Source organism: Micrasema longulum, unplaced genomic scaffold (assembly GCF_059751315.1).
Source record: "Micrasema longulum isolate JH-2025_06_02 unplaced genomic scaffold, ASM5975131v1 h1tg000260l, whole genome shotgun sequence".
Lineage (NCBI taxonomy): Eukaryota > Metazoa > Arthropoda > Insecta > Trichoptera > Brachycentridae > Micrasema > Micrasema longulum.
Window position 1 is genome coordinate 92746 of NW_028277464.1, and position 16024 is coordinate 108769.

General features: G+C 32.4%; 1 protein-coding gene across 8 annotated transcripts; it reads right to left on the bottom strand.

Moving 5' to 3' along the window:
* Positions 1-3: 3 nt before the first annotated feature.
* Positions 4-16024, bottom strand: LOC148283126 (DNA polymerase nu-like). Of its 8 annotated transcripts, none has more exons than XM_088223947.1 (14): positions 13020-13145; positions 12853-12943; positions 11207-12691; positions 10622-10774; positions 10413-10551; positions 8898-9132; positions 7991-8232; positions 6091-6221; positions 5921-6021; positions 3980-4088; positions 2106-2263; positions 1210-1383; positions 326-475; positions 4-202 (listed from the first exon to the last, which is right to left on the bottom strand). In XM_088223947.1, exons 1-14 carry the CDS (start codon positions 13141-13143, stop codon positions 96-98), a joined length of 3399 nt encoding a protein of 1132 aa, XP_088080073.1. In that variant the 5' UTR covers positions 13144-13145; the 3' UTR covers positions 4-95. The 8 variants fall into 8 exon arrangements, 6 of the variants coding, with proteins under 6 accessions (XP_088080073.1, XP_088080072.1, XP_088080076.1 ...); XM_088223946.1 differs by having other exon boundaries at positions 3980-4160; XM_088223950.1 differs by lacking the exons at positions 12853-12943; positions 13020-13145 and having other exon boundaries at positions 3980-4160; positions 11075-11210.

Below are 16024 nucleotides of genomic sequence, written 5' to 3' on the forward strand. Positions count from 1 at the left end.
TAATTGCATAATTCAAAAAAGTTTATTTATGGTGAAAAAATATGAAATAAAATAAAAACAAATGAAAGTGTGATTTGAGTCTTGAAATTTTTTAATTACTTCATTTCTCCCCATGACAATCCACATGTTATTGCTACTGGTAAAGGAACTAAAAGGCCTCCACAAAATTCTCCACTGTGTTGCATCACTTCTTGAACCAGGTCTGAAATTATAATAAAATATCAAGTTTTAAATGTCTAGTAAAAGATACAACTGACATATTAGAAAAATACGCACACATTTTTGACAGTAGGTAGATAGTAGATACATTAAATAAAATGAATACCTTTGAATTGCCAGACATTGGTATTTGGAACCTCCCACACCAGCTCATCGTGTATTTGAAGTAAAAGATGGTGACCTAATGATACAGGGAGATTGGAGAGTCGGTGTTCTGTCGCTACCATTGCAGTTTTACACAAATCAGCCGCAGATCCTGTGACAAAAGAAAATGGTATAAAACTAACGGTCGTTTAATTCTCTACTATTTTTTTTAATCCAAGGAATGACAACATAATTAACTCAAGTTTTTCTATAGTTTTTTCTTCAGAGAGATAGGTTGTTGTCGCATTAAAGTGTTGCGGGATTCATGTCTCGCTCTACCACAACTTATTTTGATTAAAATAAAATTGCCCAAAAATTGAAATATTTTAGTAAATCATAAGAACACAATTGAAAAAATATATTAAACCTCATGTAGCAACGAAATAATACTGTAATTTACTTCCAAAAGATTTTATTTGTGTAAGTTTAAATTTACTTTGAAAATATATTTCCATGTCTAAAAAAGCTAGTATTCTAAGTAAGCTAGTATTCTAAGTTTAATTATTGATTCAAAATAAAAATCGAATAACTAGGGTAAAGTACTTATCTAAATTTAGTACTTACTTACAATATATAATGTCTTAAAGTGCCAACAACTGTATTCTTTACCTTAGTATTTAGCATGAGGTTAGCTGATTTAGGTAAATATAATTTTGTAAGGCATTCATACACAGGTGGTTAAAAAATTCAAAGCAAAGAGAGATAATATCAATAGAAGATTAGAACGCAAAGTAAAAGATTTTGTTTTAGTTTATTCCTGTTCATTCACATATAAATTTTATAATAATTCATTGTACCTACTTAAAGATAATATGTACATTATTTTAGTAAAATGAAAATATTTACCCTGAATAACAAAGTTAATAGCTTGTCTCTCTGCTTGTGCACGGAGTGCATTATCTGAACTGAAAATATTCGGGAACTTTCTCATACGTCCAGAAATTGAATGAAGAATGCCCTTTTGAGACTTGCATTTTATTATTATACTCTCTCCAAAAGTACGAAGTGAAGGGAATGAAGCTGATTGAAAATAAGAATGAACAAAAAAATTCAATTAGAATATTATATTTACAACAATGAAAAGAAAAATTTACTTTTGATTAAACAATACTATTAAAAAATGCTTTTCTCTCACAAAAACTATAATATGAAGAGAAAAGAGATCATAATATATGATAATCAATTTGAAACTTCCTCTGAGAAACTGGAATATTCATATATTATTAATGAAAGACATAACCCCTACAATACATCACATACAAATAATATAATCACTAGATCCTCAACACAAAGACAACTTAAACAAATACAAACTAATATCACTTTCGGACAAAAGGATTTTGAGTATTATTCAATTAAAATCTATAACCTACTTCCACTATCTATTAAAACAATTAGTAACGTGAAAATGTTCAAAAGGGCTGTAAAAAATGGATAGTGGAGATGGGTAGAAGTAAAATGGATTGTCTCATTCGCCCAAACCAATATTGAATCAACTGCTCCACAAGTGTATAGCTTATGTTAGGTTTTTGTTCTTTCATTGTGCATTTTGTAATTTAAATAATATAGATGTACATAAATTAATTATAAACATAAATACATAGTGTTGAAAACTGTCTGAACATTTTGTTGATTATCTCTGTTTAAAAATATTTTTTAAAAAGTATATAGGGGTATATTATTTTATTATTAATTATGATTTGTAAGAGAATAAATATAAATAAATAAAATAAAATACCTACTTAGGAACTTAGAAATTATACTTGATGTTTGATTGTAATCTAAACGTAATATTTCCATGAGTTTGTGGGTTCCAGCTCCATACATTAAGGCATAAACTAAATGTTTAGTTCTGTCGCGTTCTTCAGGAAGAATATCTTTAAACGAAACCTTTTTTAACCTTTAAGTAACAAAATAAATTATTCAAGTTTATTAGTGAACATTGTTGGTGGCAGTTCATGGTTATATTTATATAATTTATGTATAATTTACTATAGAAAAAAAGATAAGGGATACAAATCCACAAATTTTGAATAACCAGAGACTGGTTTCATCACTTTTGTGACATCTTCAATACTGGTATCTTTACTATAAAATTCAATGTATTTATACAAAAACTGTAAGGATAGAAAATTCAAAATTATACCTTTAGTAGTAACTTTACTCATTATTTTTAATCCTTTACTTTTCAGGTGTCGTAATTGATAGTCATTAACATTAAAAGCATTTACTTTGTGGTCAAACATTTAGATAGTCACTGGCCTCACCGGAATGGGACAGTCAAAACCTGAGCTACATCGATATATTTATGTACAATATTTTGAGTGTGTCCAAAACTCATTAAAATAACATTATATCAACACTTGTATTCACCCTAAAACACTTCCTTCAGACAAAAACAATTAAATTAAATTCTTATAGTATTAACCTAATAGTCGCCCATAAGGAGAAAACCATTATTTGATAATTGACCACGAAGTTAGCAACAGATTACAGCAATACAACAAGCCGCATGTACTTGGGTTGAGAATTTCAAGGCGCAAACCAAAACCTTCCATTTCACATTTGTTGTTAAACTAAAACCAAACCAAAAATTTGGAACGCTAAAGGGCTTCTCTAGAGAATTATTACTCTGAAATTCAATTACATTAATATGATTTTGAATTCTCTATCCTTATTGTTTTGCATGCATATTTGTGGGTGTGACTGTCGCTCGCTCGTTGCTCCCCGCACGACGTTCGTAACTCTTCTGCCCCCGCATCTACCCTCCCCCCCGTCGCTACCCGCGCGATGCTTACAATTGAATATAACATTTGAATTCAATATTACATTTATTTTTACGGAGCGACAGTCTGGTAGTTCACGCGAGGAGGCTAGCACGTGTGTACAGGTGTACGCACCCGTGCGCCACCTCGCCGAAGCGAGGCGGTTATCATAATACATGTAATCTTAGATTCAATAAACCACACATATTATTAAAAAGTGTTTTGATACAACCCCTGGTCTACCCTTATACCCGTATGCAGAGACAAAACTTAAGGTGAGGAAAGTACATTCTATTGTCTTCACCTTTGGGTTATTCTCCGCATTTGGGATTAGAATGTACTTTCCTCACCTTAAGTTTTGTCTCTGCATACGGGTATTAGCGTAAGAGTCCAAATATTTAAATTTATTTCTCTTATAATTGAGACCATATCATCATAGATGCAAGTGCAAGGTAGGAGCAGCAGAATGATCTTTAAGATTGCATGCTTAAAACAGAATTTAATTTGTATAAAATTGTCATTTTCTGGATAAAGAAAAAAGCAGAATATTCAGAGCTGGCACGGGAAGATTTGAAATCATTAGTGCTATTCGCCACATCTTACCTATGTTGACGTTCTCTTCAATGATGGACATAAAACTAAAAAGGTAAAAAGACTCCTTTTACAATATAATTTGGTTATTTGCGTCTCAAAAATAGAACCATGATACAAAAAATTGATAAAAAATAAACAGGCGTGGCCTTCTTACTGAAATTATTGTAGTTTAGGGCCTAAAACCCTTGCTTTTTACTTTTGCCACGCATGAGACCGTGACCCACGGGTTGAAAGACACATATAAAGAATGCAGTTACCATTTCAATGCAAGAGAACTGAAGATATCTTTGTCTGCCTGTAGACTCTCTATCAGCACCGGATCATTAGTCATATGGGCGAATACTCTACATTCAATATGCTGGAAATCTGCGGCAACAAATGTATGTGAAGGTCGAGGAATAAATGCTTTTCTTAACACAATACTTAAAACAGTGCTATCTGAAAGATATTATTTATAAAATTAATTAAGAAACTATCGTTGCAAGTTTCCCTTATTTATTATTAGTAATTTATTTAAAAAGTGTTATCACACTGCAATATTTCTTAGTCCCGTGACTGGTATCTGTAACTGAATTTATAGACTGACCTTATTATATTCTGAAAAATAGAGTTTGGTAATATACGAGGTGTGTTCAGAAAATAATGGGAATTTTCGTTTTTTTTTTTAAATATTCATCTATTCGTTTACATTAATGTTGTCACCTTAGAAATTGTCCCCATTAGATATTATGCACTTGTGTCAGTGCTTCTTCCAATCCTCGAAACGCTTCTTAAACTCGATCTTTGGGATAGCCTGTAGCTTTTTCAGCGATCCGCTTTTAATGTCATCAATGCTTGTAAAACGACGGCCCTTAAGATTCTCTTTATTTTTGGAAATCGGAAAAAGTCACAGAGAGCCATATCTGGCAAATATGGAGGCTGGGGCATCGTAACAGCATTGTTTTTAGCCAAAAATTCACGAACTAGCAATGAAGTGTGAGCAGGTGCATTATTGTGGTGCAAAAGCCATGAATTTGTGAAGCCATGATCGCTTCACGCAAACGGCGTTGGACTTGTTATTGACCGTTTGACCTCGTAATCACCTTCATGTTCAACCGCACTTGTCGTGCCTTTTTCGGTCTTGGCGATCCAGAATGCCTCTACTGGGACGATTGAGCCTTAGTTTCTACGTCATATCCGTAAACCCTTGTTTTGTCACTTGCTATAACACGTTTCAGTAATTCTGCATCGTCGTTGACTTCATTTAGTGACACCTGAGAAACTTCCATTAGCTGCTGTTTTTGTTCAAAATTCAACAATTTTGGAACAAATTTTGCTGCCACACGTTTCATACCCAAAACATTCGAAAAAATTTCATAGCATGAGCCAATCGATATGCCAACATCGTCAACGACTTCTCTGATTGTGAATCGGCGATTGTTCGTAACCATTTCATTAACTTTTTCCACGTTTTCATCGGTTGTTGATGTGCTGGGGCGTTCAGGCCGTTTGTCATCTTCAACGTTTTCATGGCCATCTTGGAAAACACTTATACCACTCGTAAACTCTTGTTTTACTCATAGCAGACTCACCATAGACCTTTGTTACACTTTATTTCATAAAACTTGATACAAATTCTTTGATCCATTTTTTTAACAAATGAAAATGGCCGAGCTCATAAAAACACGTCCAACCTTAATTGCTGCCACAGACAAAGTAAACAATTAATACAGCTGAAAATTTGAGCAAACTTCAGGGGCACGTATACCAATATAATGAAAAATTGACAGTCGTACTCTCCAAATCTGCAAAATTTAAAAATTCCTGTTATTTTCTGAACACACCTCGTATATGCTTCTGACGTCACTACGACCCGTGTAGATCTACGGGTCCCCATAAATTAGTTCTCGCCCTCCAAGCCCAGATCTCTGGCTAATGAGTGGAGGGCGAGTGTTCTCATATTGCTAAATCTTCCTCTCAAAGCCCAAATCCTTAAAATATTGGACTATTAGGTAGGGAGCGAGGGCTCTAGATTGACCTCGCCGCATGATGGAGATATGCTGAAATTTGTGTTCCAGTGTAGTGACCGATGCGTAGATAAGGGAATAATGATGATGATAAACAAATGTTACCGAATTTATTTAAGTATTTTAAAGATATAAAAAAATATAAGAATAATGTGTTTTCATTAGGAATAAAAATTAAAAATACGTTTTTACCATTTTCAGGGAAAAGGTCTAATATAAATGGTTGTCTTGGTATGGCTTGTAAATTAGGATAACAAGATGCAAGTCTGCCGGTTGCAGCTGACGTTTGCTCCCTGAAATGAAAAATAATCTTGTAAGAATAGAGCCAAAAAATAATTCTAATGCATTGTGAATAATCTTACCAAGTTGTTCTCACAACTCCTGACTTGGCGTGTTGTAAGATAGAATCCACAAAAGTTACTTTTGCTTTGTGAATGTGTCGGTAATTCAAAACCAAACTTGGAAGAGGGTGTAGAGGTACCAATTGTCGCAACTGAAAATAACACATTTATTAAATAGTTAGTTTATTAGACATACCAGTAAAAACTCTAATGACCTCTGCAATGATGTAGACAACTGTGCATTATGAAAAATTCCATCATGGAGTTGATTATTTGAGATAGTTGCTGGATGAACATACATATCATAGGAGAAAAGCTGCAAACCACAACACTGGAAAAAGCAGTTTCACTATTTCAAATGTGTTAAACAATCTGCAAAGGTCTTATACACATTCTGGCAAAAGGATTTAAGTCGACAGACATTTTCAGTTTAAATCCTTTTGCTAAAATGTGCATAAGGGTTTAAAACACATTTGAAATAATAGATTCGCTTTTTCCAGAATTACGGTGAATTTTGAAGAAGGTGAAGGTTTTTCTTGAACAAGGGTGATATATTTGTGATGCACGAGTATGTGTACATGACCATTTTATACGGTACAAAAATGTTTTTTTTTAACAACGCGTAACAGTAATATTTTTGAATACATTTTGAAGCACTAACTTTGTGGATATTCATTATAATAAAATAAATAAAAACAACTTTGTTTTTCACCACTTATTTTTTCTCCGACAGGTTTCAAAGCTTTACAAGCTTCTTTATCAAGGTATACTTAAACGTTTCAAAGCTATATAAGTTAAGTGTTCCTTGATAAAGAAGCTTATATAGATTTAAAACCGGTCGGTAGAAAAAATAAGTGGTTAAAAACAAAGTTGTTTTTATTTATTTTATTGTAACATGATTTATACATTTTTGGACTTTCTTACGCCCCTTGCATATACTTACCAATTTGTAGGCACAGAGAGGTATGTGGAAGGCTCTGGATATCTCTAGTGATTGAATTTTTTTATTGATTGCTGTTTTTTATTTCAATATGATCTGTTTTACTACGTATTACGTTTTCTAAACAACAATTTAAATAAAAAATAATACTTTAAATTCATTTCAACAGAGAGGGAAAAATTTTTGAGAAGGGAATATGGAAGTCTAGGCATTTACAGGGCTTATGACCTGTCATTGGCTGGTTTAAGTGGCCACTTTACACACTGTGTAACATTCACCATTCTGCCCATGTTTGAACATCCACATTTCCTCAACTCTTCCATCTGTTGACTTTTGTGAAGTAAAAGAGCTGAAACCTTTATCACGTGGGTGAGATTCATCCGGCTGAACCAAATCACCTACTAGGCAACGCCTGAAAACAATTTTTCAATTTTTATACTTCTTCTTTTACCAGGTAGTAATTCAACAATGTTTGATTATGTCCAAATGCTTGCAGACTGGCTGGATTTCCTCCCTAGGGAGTTGTTCATATTTAAATTCATTTCAACAGAGAGGGAAAAATTTTTGAGAAGGGAATATGGAAGTCTAGGCATTTACAGGGCTTATGACCTGATGTTCTGAGGCATTTACAGGGCTTATGACCTGATGTTCTGAGGCATTTACAGGGCTTATGACCTGATGTTCAAACATGGGCAGAATAGTGAATGTTACACAGTGTGTAAAGTGGCCACTTAAACCAGCCAATGACAGGTCATAAGCCCTGTAAATGCCTAGACTTCCATATTCCCTTCTCAAAAATTTTTCCCTCTCTGTTGAAATGAATTTAAATATGAACAACTCCCTAGGGAGGAAATCCAGCCAGTCTGCAAGCATTTGGACATAATCAAACATTGTTGAAAAAATAATACATTTATCAAACATTAACATCATGATTGTGTAAAAATGAATTGTGTTCCATAGAATATTTTCTTAGTCACTTACAACAGGTTCTGAAGTTGATTTAGCTCCAAGTTTTGATGTTTCTTTGATAGAAATATTGTGTGCTATATCCAATTTCAATTCATCAAATAATATATTTCTCAATTGTACGGGAGAATTTATTTGAAATGGTTTACCGGCGGCAATAAACGATTTGTTCTCTATCTGTTTTAACCGTTGATCCAGAATAGAACCCATTTCATTTAGAACTTTAGTGTCTATACATATACCTTTGAGCTCCATGACTGAAAAAATAAACATTAATAATGGCAAATATCCAAATAATTAGGCTACTGCGAGAAGTCATCAAGTAATAATTTGATAAACCAATGTTATATTTATTTCACTTTGATGAATTTATATTTCAATTGTCACAAAGAAAGTCATTTTATATGCAGCAACAGCAATGAAATAAACAAAAGAAAATCACTGAATAATATGGACTATGATATATTGGACTGTCCATTTTTATTAAACGGGATAAGCATACGCATACCAAATCACAGAACTAGAAACTACCAATTATTTATTTGTAATTACGAATTTTATAATACTCTGGACCACATCCAATGAAACAGCAATTTGGTATGCAATAATGTTTATGCATTAATACTAATGAATATTATGTCAAAAAAATGTATCTCAGATAATACAAAAGAGTAAGAAATTGGACTTGTCAGGATTGTCTAGTATGTAGTAAGTTTGGCAATAACACACGAGTTCTATTCCGTTCTATCTCTAGTTCGAAATGATTGAGATAGGCTGCGATTGGTGTACCATTGCAGTGCCTTATACGTGAATACAAGAATGATGATGATGAAAACATTGATGATTTTTTGGTACATATTTGAAATGTTCAATGGTGACTTCTGGTAGTAAACCTATGAATTATTAATATTTGTTTGTCTACCTGATAAAATCGTAATGATTTTTGTTTCCAAATTCAAAAAAACTTGCCAAATGTTATGTTTTTTTAGTTTAATATACATTTCCTTGCAGCATTCTGAGAGGAGTATCAGTTTATGGGCAGATCTTTGCTTAACACATAAACTTGCTATTTCAAAATCTATCTCCACTGCCAGTTGTAATAAAACATCATCAAACGTACATGGTGGTTTGTCAGGGTTTAATAAAAAGCATCCAATCTAAGATTTTTTTAAAATTACAAAAAATTAATATTTAAACCTTAATAAAACATAAATTTATGACAATTTTTTTACCAAGTAACAACTGAAATCATTTTAAATTCCTAATTCAGTAAATCTATTACAAAAATTTATATTATATTAACCTTTATATAGAGATGCATTTACACAATATTCAAAGTAGGTAGCTGTGTTTAGTTGCATTAGGAAAACTTTGGTTTATTTATTCTACTAAAAAAAAAATATGGATTATTTCCATTTGATCGGTCACCACAACTTTGTTAATGTGGAGGTAAATTAAATTTATAATAAAGAGTAAAATTACACTGGAACCTTGTTTTACACGGTTTCAAAATAACACGGTCCAAAAAAAATTAAATTATTGTTTGTCATTAATTTTCAATGCGTAATAATATGAAAACTCTGTTGTAATTGAATTTACTAATCTTCTTTTGCACTATGGATTTACATAATTGATTAATGTACCAACAAGAGTGACACATGAGCCAGAAACTTGTATCGACCACATTTTTGCTAAAACAATTAACCCCACTGTATCTGCTGTGCTTCGCACCTCTATTTCTGATCATTACACCACTGCAGTTAGTATTAAAACAACATTTCACCACCCAAAAAAGTCGATAATTCATCAAACTACAATTTCATAAATTTTTAAAGATAATCATATTTTTATATATTATTTAATTTTGTACTAATTTTCTTTAGACAAAAAAAAAACATATTATTCTGTATTTTATATTTTTAGTAAAAAGAAATGCTGTCTACCTCAGAACAGGTATTTACTATACCTAGCGAGAATAGACGATGCTTAATATGTTTGCCTGTATTTTAATTTAGCTTATTTGTATTTGTTTTTACCTTCTTCGCTGTTTTGCAAACATAATATAATACTATGCTAATAATAAACGCCGATTTTCGGCACTGAACTGGACAGTAATATAATCATACTATTCGTTATTGGAATGCCCTACATCACTCTTTTATTTACTTGACGTATAATGTACATATTTTGTGATAGTGAATAATCTTTAAGATTTTATAAAGTATTTTGATGTTCATGCTATATTTAATTTAAAAAATGAAGATACAATAAATAATAAACAATTTCATGATTCAAAATCCCGAATTTATTTTTATACGAGGAAATCTATCCAGCATTGGTATTTTTTTAATATTATTTTTTTACAAGGTACTGTGTGGAACGTATTCCCTGTGCAAAAAGAGGTTTCAGGGTATGGTCATGTATGTTAATTTCATACCTTGGGATCCAATATTACCCACTTAAGGCACACTTCTTCTCTTTTAAAATCAAATAAGTCAATGAATATCATCATCAAATCTTGAGCTTCAAAACCAATCTTTCTAGTTTCTAATTTCATGATACAATCAATCAAAGACCTAAAAAAATAATTGTTAGACAGAATTACAAAAATATGATTAGATTTTTGAATGCATGAAAAAATATTACTTTTTTGATTGCTTCTCAGCAGGAGATATTCCACGAATTTTCATGTAAAAATATTCAACTGCATCAGCCCATGTGATACTGAATAAAAAACCTTTCGGAGAACACGCTGTTTCATTATTGCCTGCTATTTTTTCAAGCTGTCCAAATCCCTCCCTGAAAGAAGTAAAAATTTATAGCTCTATAAGTACTATAAAAAATATTAGTAAGAAATTCAAGCCAAAGATAAACATAATTTTAAATTTTTATTATACATCCAAACAGGTTATTTGATCAACTCTTATACAAATAGGAAACTGATGTTATCATTTTTCGCTAAATGTTTTTTTCTGATTTAACTTTAATTTTGAAAGATTCAAAGATATATTATAGGAATTTCAGAAGACAATTTATTAATTGAGATATTTATTTATAAAATCAGTTGATTGACTCAAGCATAGCTACTTTAGCATGTACCTATATTATGTTGCGGTTGAAACAATTAGTACATCCACAAGCAACAAAAGTCAGTTTTTAAATGTGATCACAGATAGTGACAATCAAGAATGTCTGTTTGTCTTTAGGCCTCGGTAGATAAGAAAAACACACCTAAAAATCATTGTCAAGCCAATTTCTACAGGGGTCACCGCAATAAACTTATTTTGAAGTAAACTTGTGTTTTTTTCTTGCAAGGTTTTAATTACATAAGTAACATTCTTTTTGGGAATGTCTTTTTTGATGGCAGAAACCAATTTAGTTTTCTTGATAGCGTTACTTTGATTTATAATTGGTGCAGGAACATTAGCTTTCTTAAATTTCATTTTACCACCATTGTTTGAAATGATTGTTTGAATTTTTATACTCATATCCGATGAACTCGGAATGAACAAGTTTTCACAAGAAATTGATTTATCATTTGGTTTTACATCACTACTGAGTTTTTTATCAAACAAATTCATATCCTCCATCATCTCAGAGTCTGCAAAGTCAGATATTTTACTTAACCACGTTGTTACATTATTATTTACGTTCCTTTTATGTAAATTGTCATTTGCTCCGATTCCTTTTTTTCCATCGGATTTCCTACTTTTTTTAACAGGAAGCATATCTGATAGTTTCAATTGGTTGAAGTGTTTATCATTTGAATCCTTATCATTTTTTTCAATAATTAATTTATAATTACATTTTCTTTTCATATAGACTTTGGATACTTTTTCTGTTGGAATGGTTAATGAATTCTCAATCACATCTCCTAAACTATTTCTTGAATTAGTAACATTATCGCAATCTAATATATTTCTTTTTAAAATCCAAGTATTTTGTGAAGAATGAATTTTTTGACTTCCTTGTAGTTTGCCAACATCATTAACTTCCTCATTTCTACTTTCAGTATTAATAAATTGCAGACAATTATTTTTGCTTTTTCTTTTCATAGGAGAGGCAGCAAATTGATTTAACTTATCAATGTAATTTTGTTTATTTTTCTTAACTCCTACATCTGTATTTTTAAGGTTCATTTTTTCAGCAATATTCTTCTCTTTTAAAACAGACGTTGGTAAAATGCGTGTTTGAGGAATGGAAGAGTGATAATTGGGAATGGGATTTTGTGGAGTATAAGTTTGTAGAATATGAGAATAAGTATTGGAAGATTGAGATAGAGAATTTTGTGAAATGGAAGGCTGTGGATCTTGAATGATAGTTTTAGGAAAGAATGTTTGCGGAATGCAAGTTTGTAGAATGGTAGTTTGTGGAAATCGAATGATAGTTTTAGGAATTGAAGTGTGTGTATTGGAAATTCTAGGAATAGGCCTTTGAGCATGGAGAGTTTGCGAGGCGGGAAACCGTATATTCAAATTTGGCATGGTAGACATATTTTCCTGCGTCAGAACATCATTTATTTCACACTGATTTTGTGGAGAAGATGTAATTTGTGTAGACAATAGTGATACAAATCCATCATAATACAAATCTGAAGTTTCTTTGTTCTCTATGTAATTGCTTTCAGAAAACATGCTGAGTGGAAGGTTTTCTTTACCATTTTCAAAATTTAACTGTGAATAATTACACTGAGTATTCATCACATCTCCTAGATGTCTGAAAAAAAATGTATTTGAATTGTTAGTAAAAATTTTTTTCCTTAATGTGATAAAAATCTAATACAAAAGATTTTTGTTGTTGAAAAATGAAGTTTTCTAAATATACACACGTTTAATAAATGTTTGAGCTAAAAGCAATTAAAATAAATGTGAACTTACCGTGATTCATAACCAAATGTTTTATTATCATTAAGAGGTGTTTGAAAAACAATAATTTTGTTTAAATTATCTGTATTACTGTTAGAATTTTCTGAAATTGAAATGTTTAAGGTTGGTATCTATTTTTTATAATTAAATTATTTTGTAAACTAGGTTCAGTGTTTTACCATTAATATTATTAGCTGTCCATGTTCCAAGTAAAGCTTTCATAACTTCCAATCCGAAGGGTGATAAACCCTCTAAATATTTTTCAGGATCAAATGAATAATTTTTCCACCTTACTTGCGTCATGGTACTAAAAAGTACAAATTATTTATCAAAATAAGTACTTTTATACAATAAAAAGGGACAGCAAATAATATAATATGTATGTATTATCAGCTTATTTATATAAGTATATTTTAATAATTAAATAGCAATGAAAATACGAAAAGTACAGCATTCCTGAATAATATATTATTTTACATTTTAAAAACCTGATAAATAAAAATGCACATATTATGTATTTCAAAAGTAAATCAATGAATAATTTAATTGAGGTTTTTATGTACCAACAGATATTATGGTCCATATAAATAATTATTTTTTTGCTATGTAATGCAAGGTGCATTATTGATATATATTTTTAAGAATATCAATGGAACTTGAAGTACTAGTTATTTATACTCATCTCTTATTGAAAAACACAAAATGAAATTGAAAAACAAAATTTATTTATCAATATTACCTAATCTAAAATCACAATTTCAGAATCACTATGTTCAATTATTTTTTTCTTTTTTTCTTTTGAGCGAGAGCTATTTGACTTTTTGGGAGCTTTATCTGAATGACCATCAGATTTTCTTTTGCGACTTTCTACTAACTGAGTTTGTATCTTTGTTGAGCATTTATCACTGTTCTGTGTACTGTACTCCGATTTGGAAAAAATTGTGGGAGCGGGATCATTTGTATTCAAAATCCCAAAACTTTTAAACTTCATCTTGATTTTATAAGATTTTTCGTCAACAAAGTTAGAATTAGAACCTAATTTTAAATAACTTATTGTAGAGTAGGCTGTGTAGTGAAAATCTTCTTTTAGGTAGCCCTCCACGATAAAAAAAGCAACAACAGCTTCTGCTTGCGGTCTAGATAAGGTAGGAGGCTTCACACCAGATACACGAAGATTAGTCGCTCCCTTTCCAAACCACGAATCAACAAGTTTTTGGGCTGTGACTTTACTGTCTTGTTTAGTGGACCATCTAATAATTTTGTACAAATCTCTGCAATAATCATCAACAAATAACTCTTTCACCGGTGTGGTGGCCTGACAACACCTATCGCACATTCTGCGACAGTCATCGGAAACAAATTCTTCATCAAAGTGTTTGGCTATTATATTCCTCCTACACGAAGATGGTTCTAGACAGTATTTTACCATTCCATAGAGGTGCTCCAAGCTTCCGGCGGAAGAGAATACCATGCAGCTGACACGGAACAAATCTTGCATGCGGTACATCATAATACACTCTGCTCTCTTTCCATCTCTACCCGCTCTCCCGCTTTCCTGGTAATAACTTTCCATCGCCTTACTGAGGGAGTGATGGATTACAAATCTAACATCGGGTTTATCAATCCCCAAACCGAAAGCGACAGTAGCCACAATAGCTTGAAAATGTTTCTGAGACCATTTGGCGTGAATATCTGACCGCCTTTCTGGCTGCAAGTTAGCGTGATAACAAGCCACCTTTAAAGATCTCTTCCTCAATCCGAGCGTTAGATCTTCGCAGTCTTTTATACTGGTTGCGTAAATTATACCAGTTTGATCCTTATATCGATACTTGAGTAGATTTTCTAAGATATCGATACACTCTTCTGTAGAGCTAGGCTTATTGATGATATGGTAAAACAAGTTGGGTCTATTAAAGGAAGATTTGATAATCAAGCATCCTCGTATATCCAGCATTTTCTGCACATCCATTAATACTCTGGCCGTAGCAGTGGCAGTGAGGCCAAGTATAGGAACACTTGGAAACATGGCAGACAGTACTCCGAGGAATTTGTAGTCTGGCCGGAAATCGTGACCCCACTGAGTGCAGCAATGTACTTCATCTATAGCTATTCTCTGCAGTCTGCCTTCTGCGAAACACTTCTGCAACTTGGCCATAAACCTCTTACTCTTGGCAAATCTCTCCGGTGTAACATACAATAATTTGACTGGCGAATTCTTGTCTGCCATATCATTGAGAGTGGCGGTTGTGTTTTCTTTGGAAGTAGTACTGGTCATAAGTTTGGCGGATACACCTCTCTTAGTGAGGCTCATCACCTGATCCTCCATAAGCGATATCAGTGGGGAGACTACCACTGTGATTCCTTCGCTGATGAGTGCGGGAAGCTGGTAACATAAGCTCTTCCCGGCTCCAGTTGGCATGACCACTAATGCGTGATGCCCTGACAGGGTCGCGTTAATAGCACCCAGTTGCTGAGGTCTATATTCTTTGATTTCAAACACATTTCGTAAACTTATATCGAGGCGTTCCGACCACTCGAAATCAGCACGTTCCCAATTTTCACCGCTGAGTACTTTTGACTTTTTAATATCACGCTGGTCTTTTAAGAGATCTTGACGTTGGATTAGTTCTCTCTGACGCTGTTTGAGTTTTACGAGATTTGTTTCAATCTGAGACAACTCTTGTTCAATCGCTCTCATCTTCACATCATAATCTGCATCTTCTGTTGTCATTTTTTAAATGTATTTAACAGGGTTTAAAGTTAAAACCGTAAGGTGTATCGATTATATACTTTCTCTGATAGTCAGGATGATAGCAGTTTTTATCTTGGGCATTATTGATTGAAATCACGGAATATCTTGGTTCAAAATATAACAATAAAGCCATACAACCGTTACGCGCCAACGCCGCCAACGTCAGCGTCAAATGCCAGTTGCGTAAATACAATAACAACCAAACATAACCTACAAACCAAATTCTCTATTCTCACAGATTTTATATGAGCAACACACCGTAGACTAAACAACTAGTAATTTAGTTTCATAGACTAAACTACATAGATGGCACAATAAAAATATTCTAAAATCCGCATCTAATAGTGCAAAGGGCACTGCATTTATACATCAGTCTAAGCATCAGTCATCGGTCTTATCATTACGATGCCAGTCCAGGGACTATGAAGCATT

Excerpts from the sequence above, each read along its gene's own strand:
- LOC148283126 (XM_088223946.1), bottom strand. The coding sequence starts at position 13,143 with ATGACGCAAGTAAGGTGGAAAAATTATTCATTTGATCCTGAAAAATAT. Across the intron at positions 9,133-10,412 it reads GGGTAATATTGGATCCCAAG|ATTGGATGCTTTTTATTAAA; the intron begins GTATGAAATTAA and ends AAAAAATCTTAG. Across the intron at positions 1,384-2,105 it reads TATAATTTCTAAGTTCCTAA|CTTCATTCCCTTCACTTCGT; the intron begins GTAGGTATTTTA and ends ATTTTCAATCAG.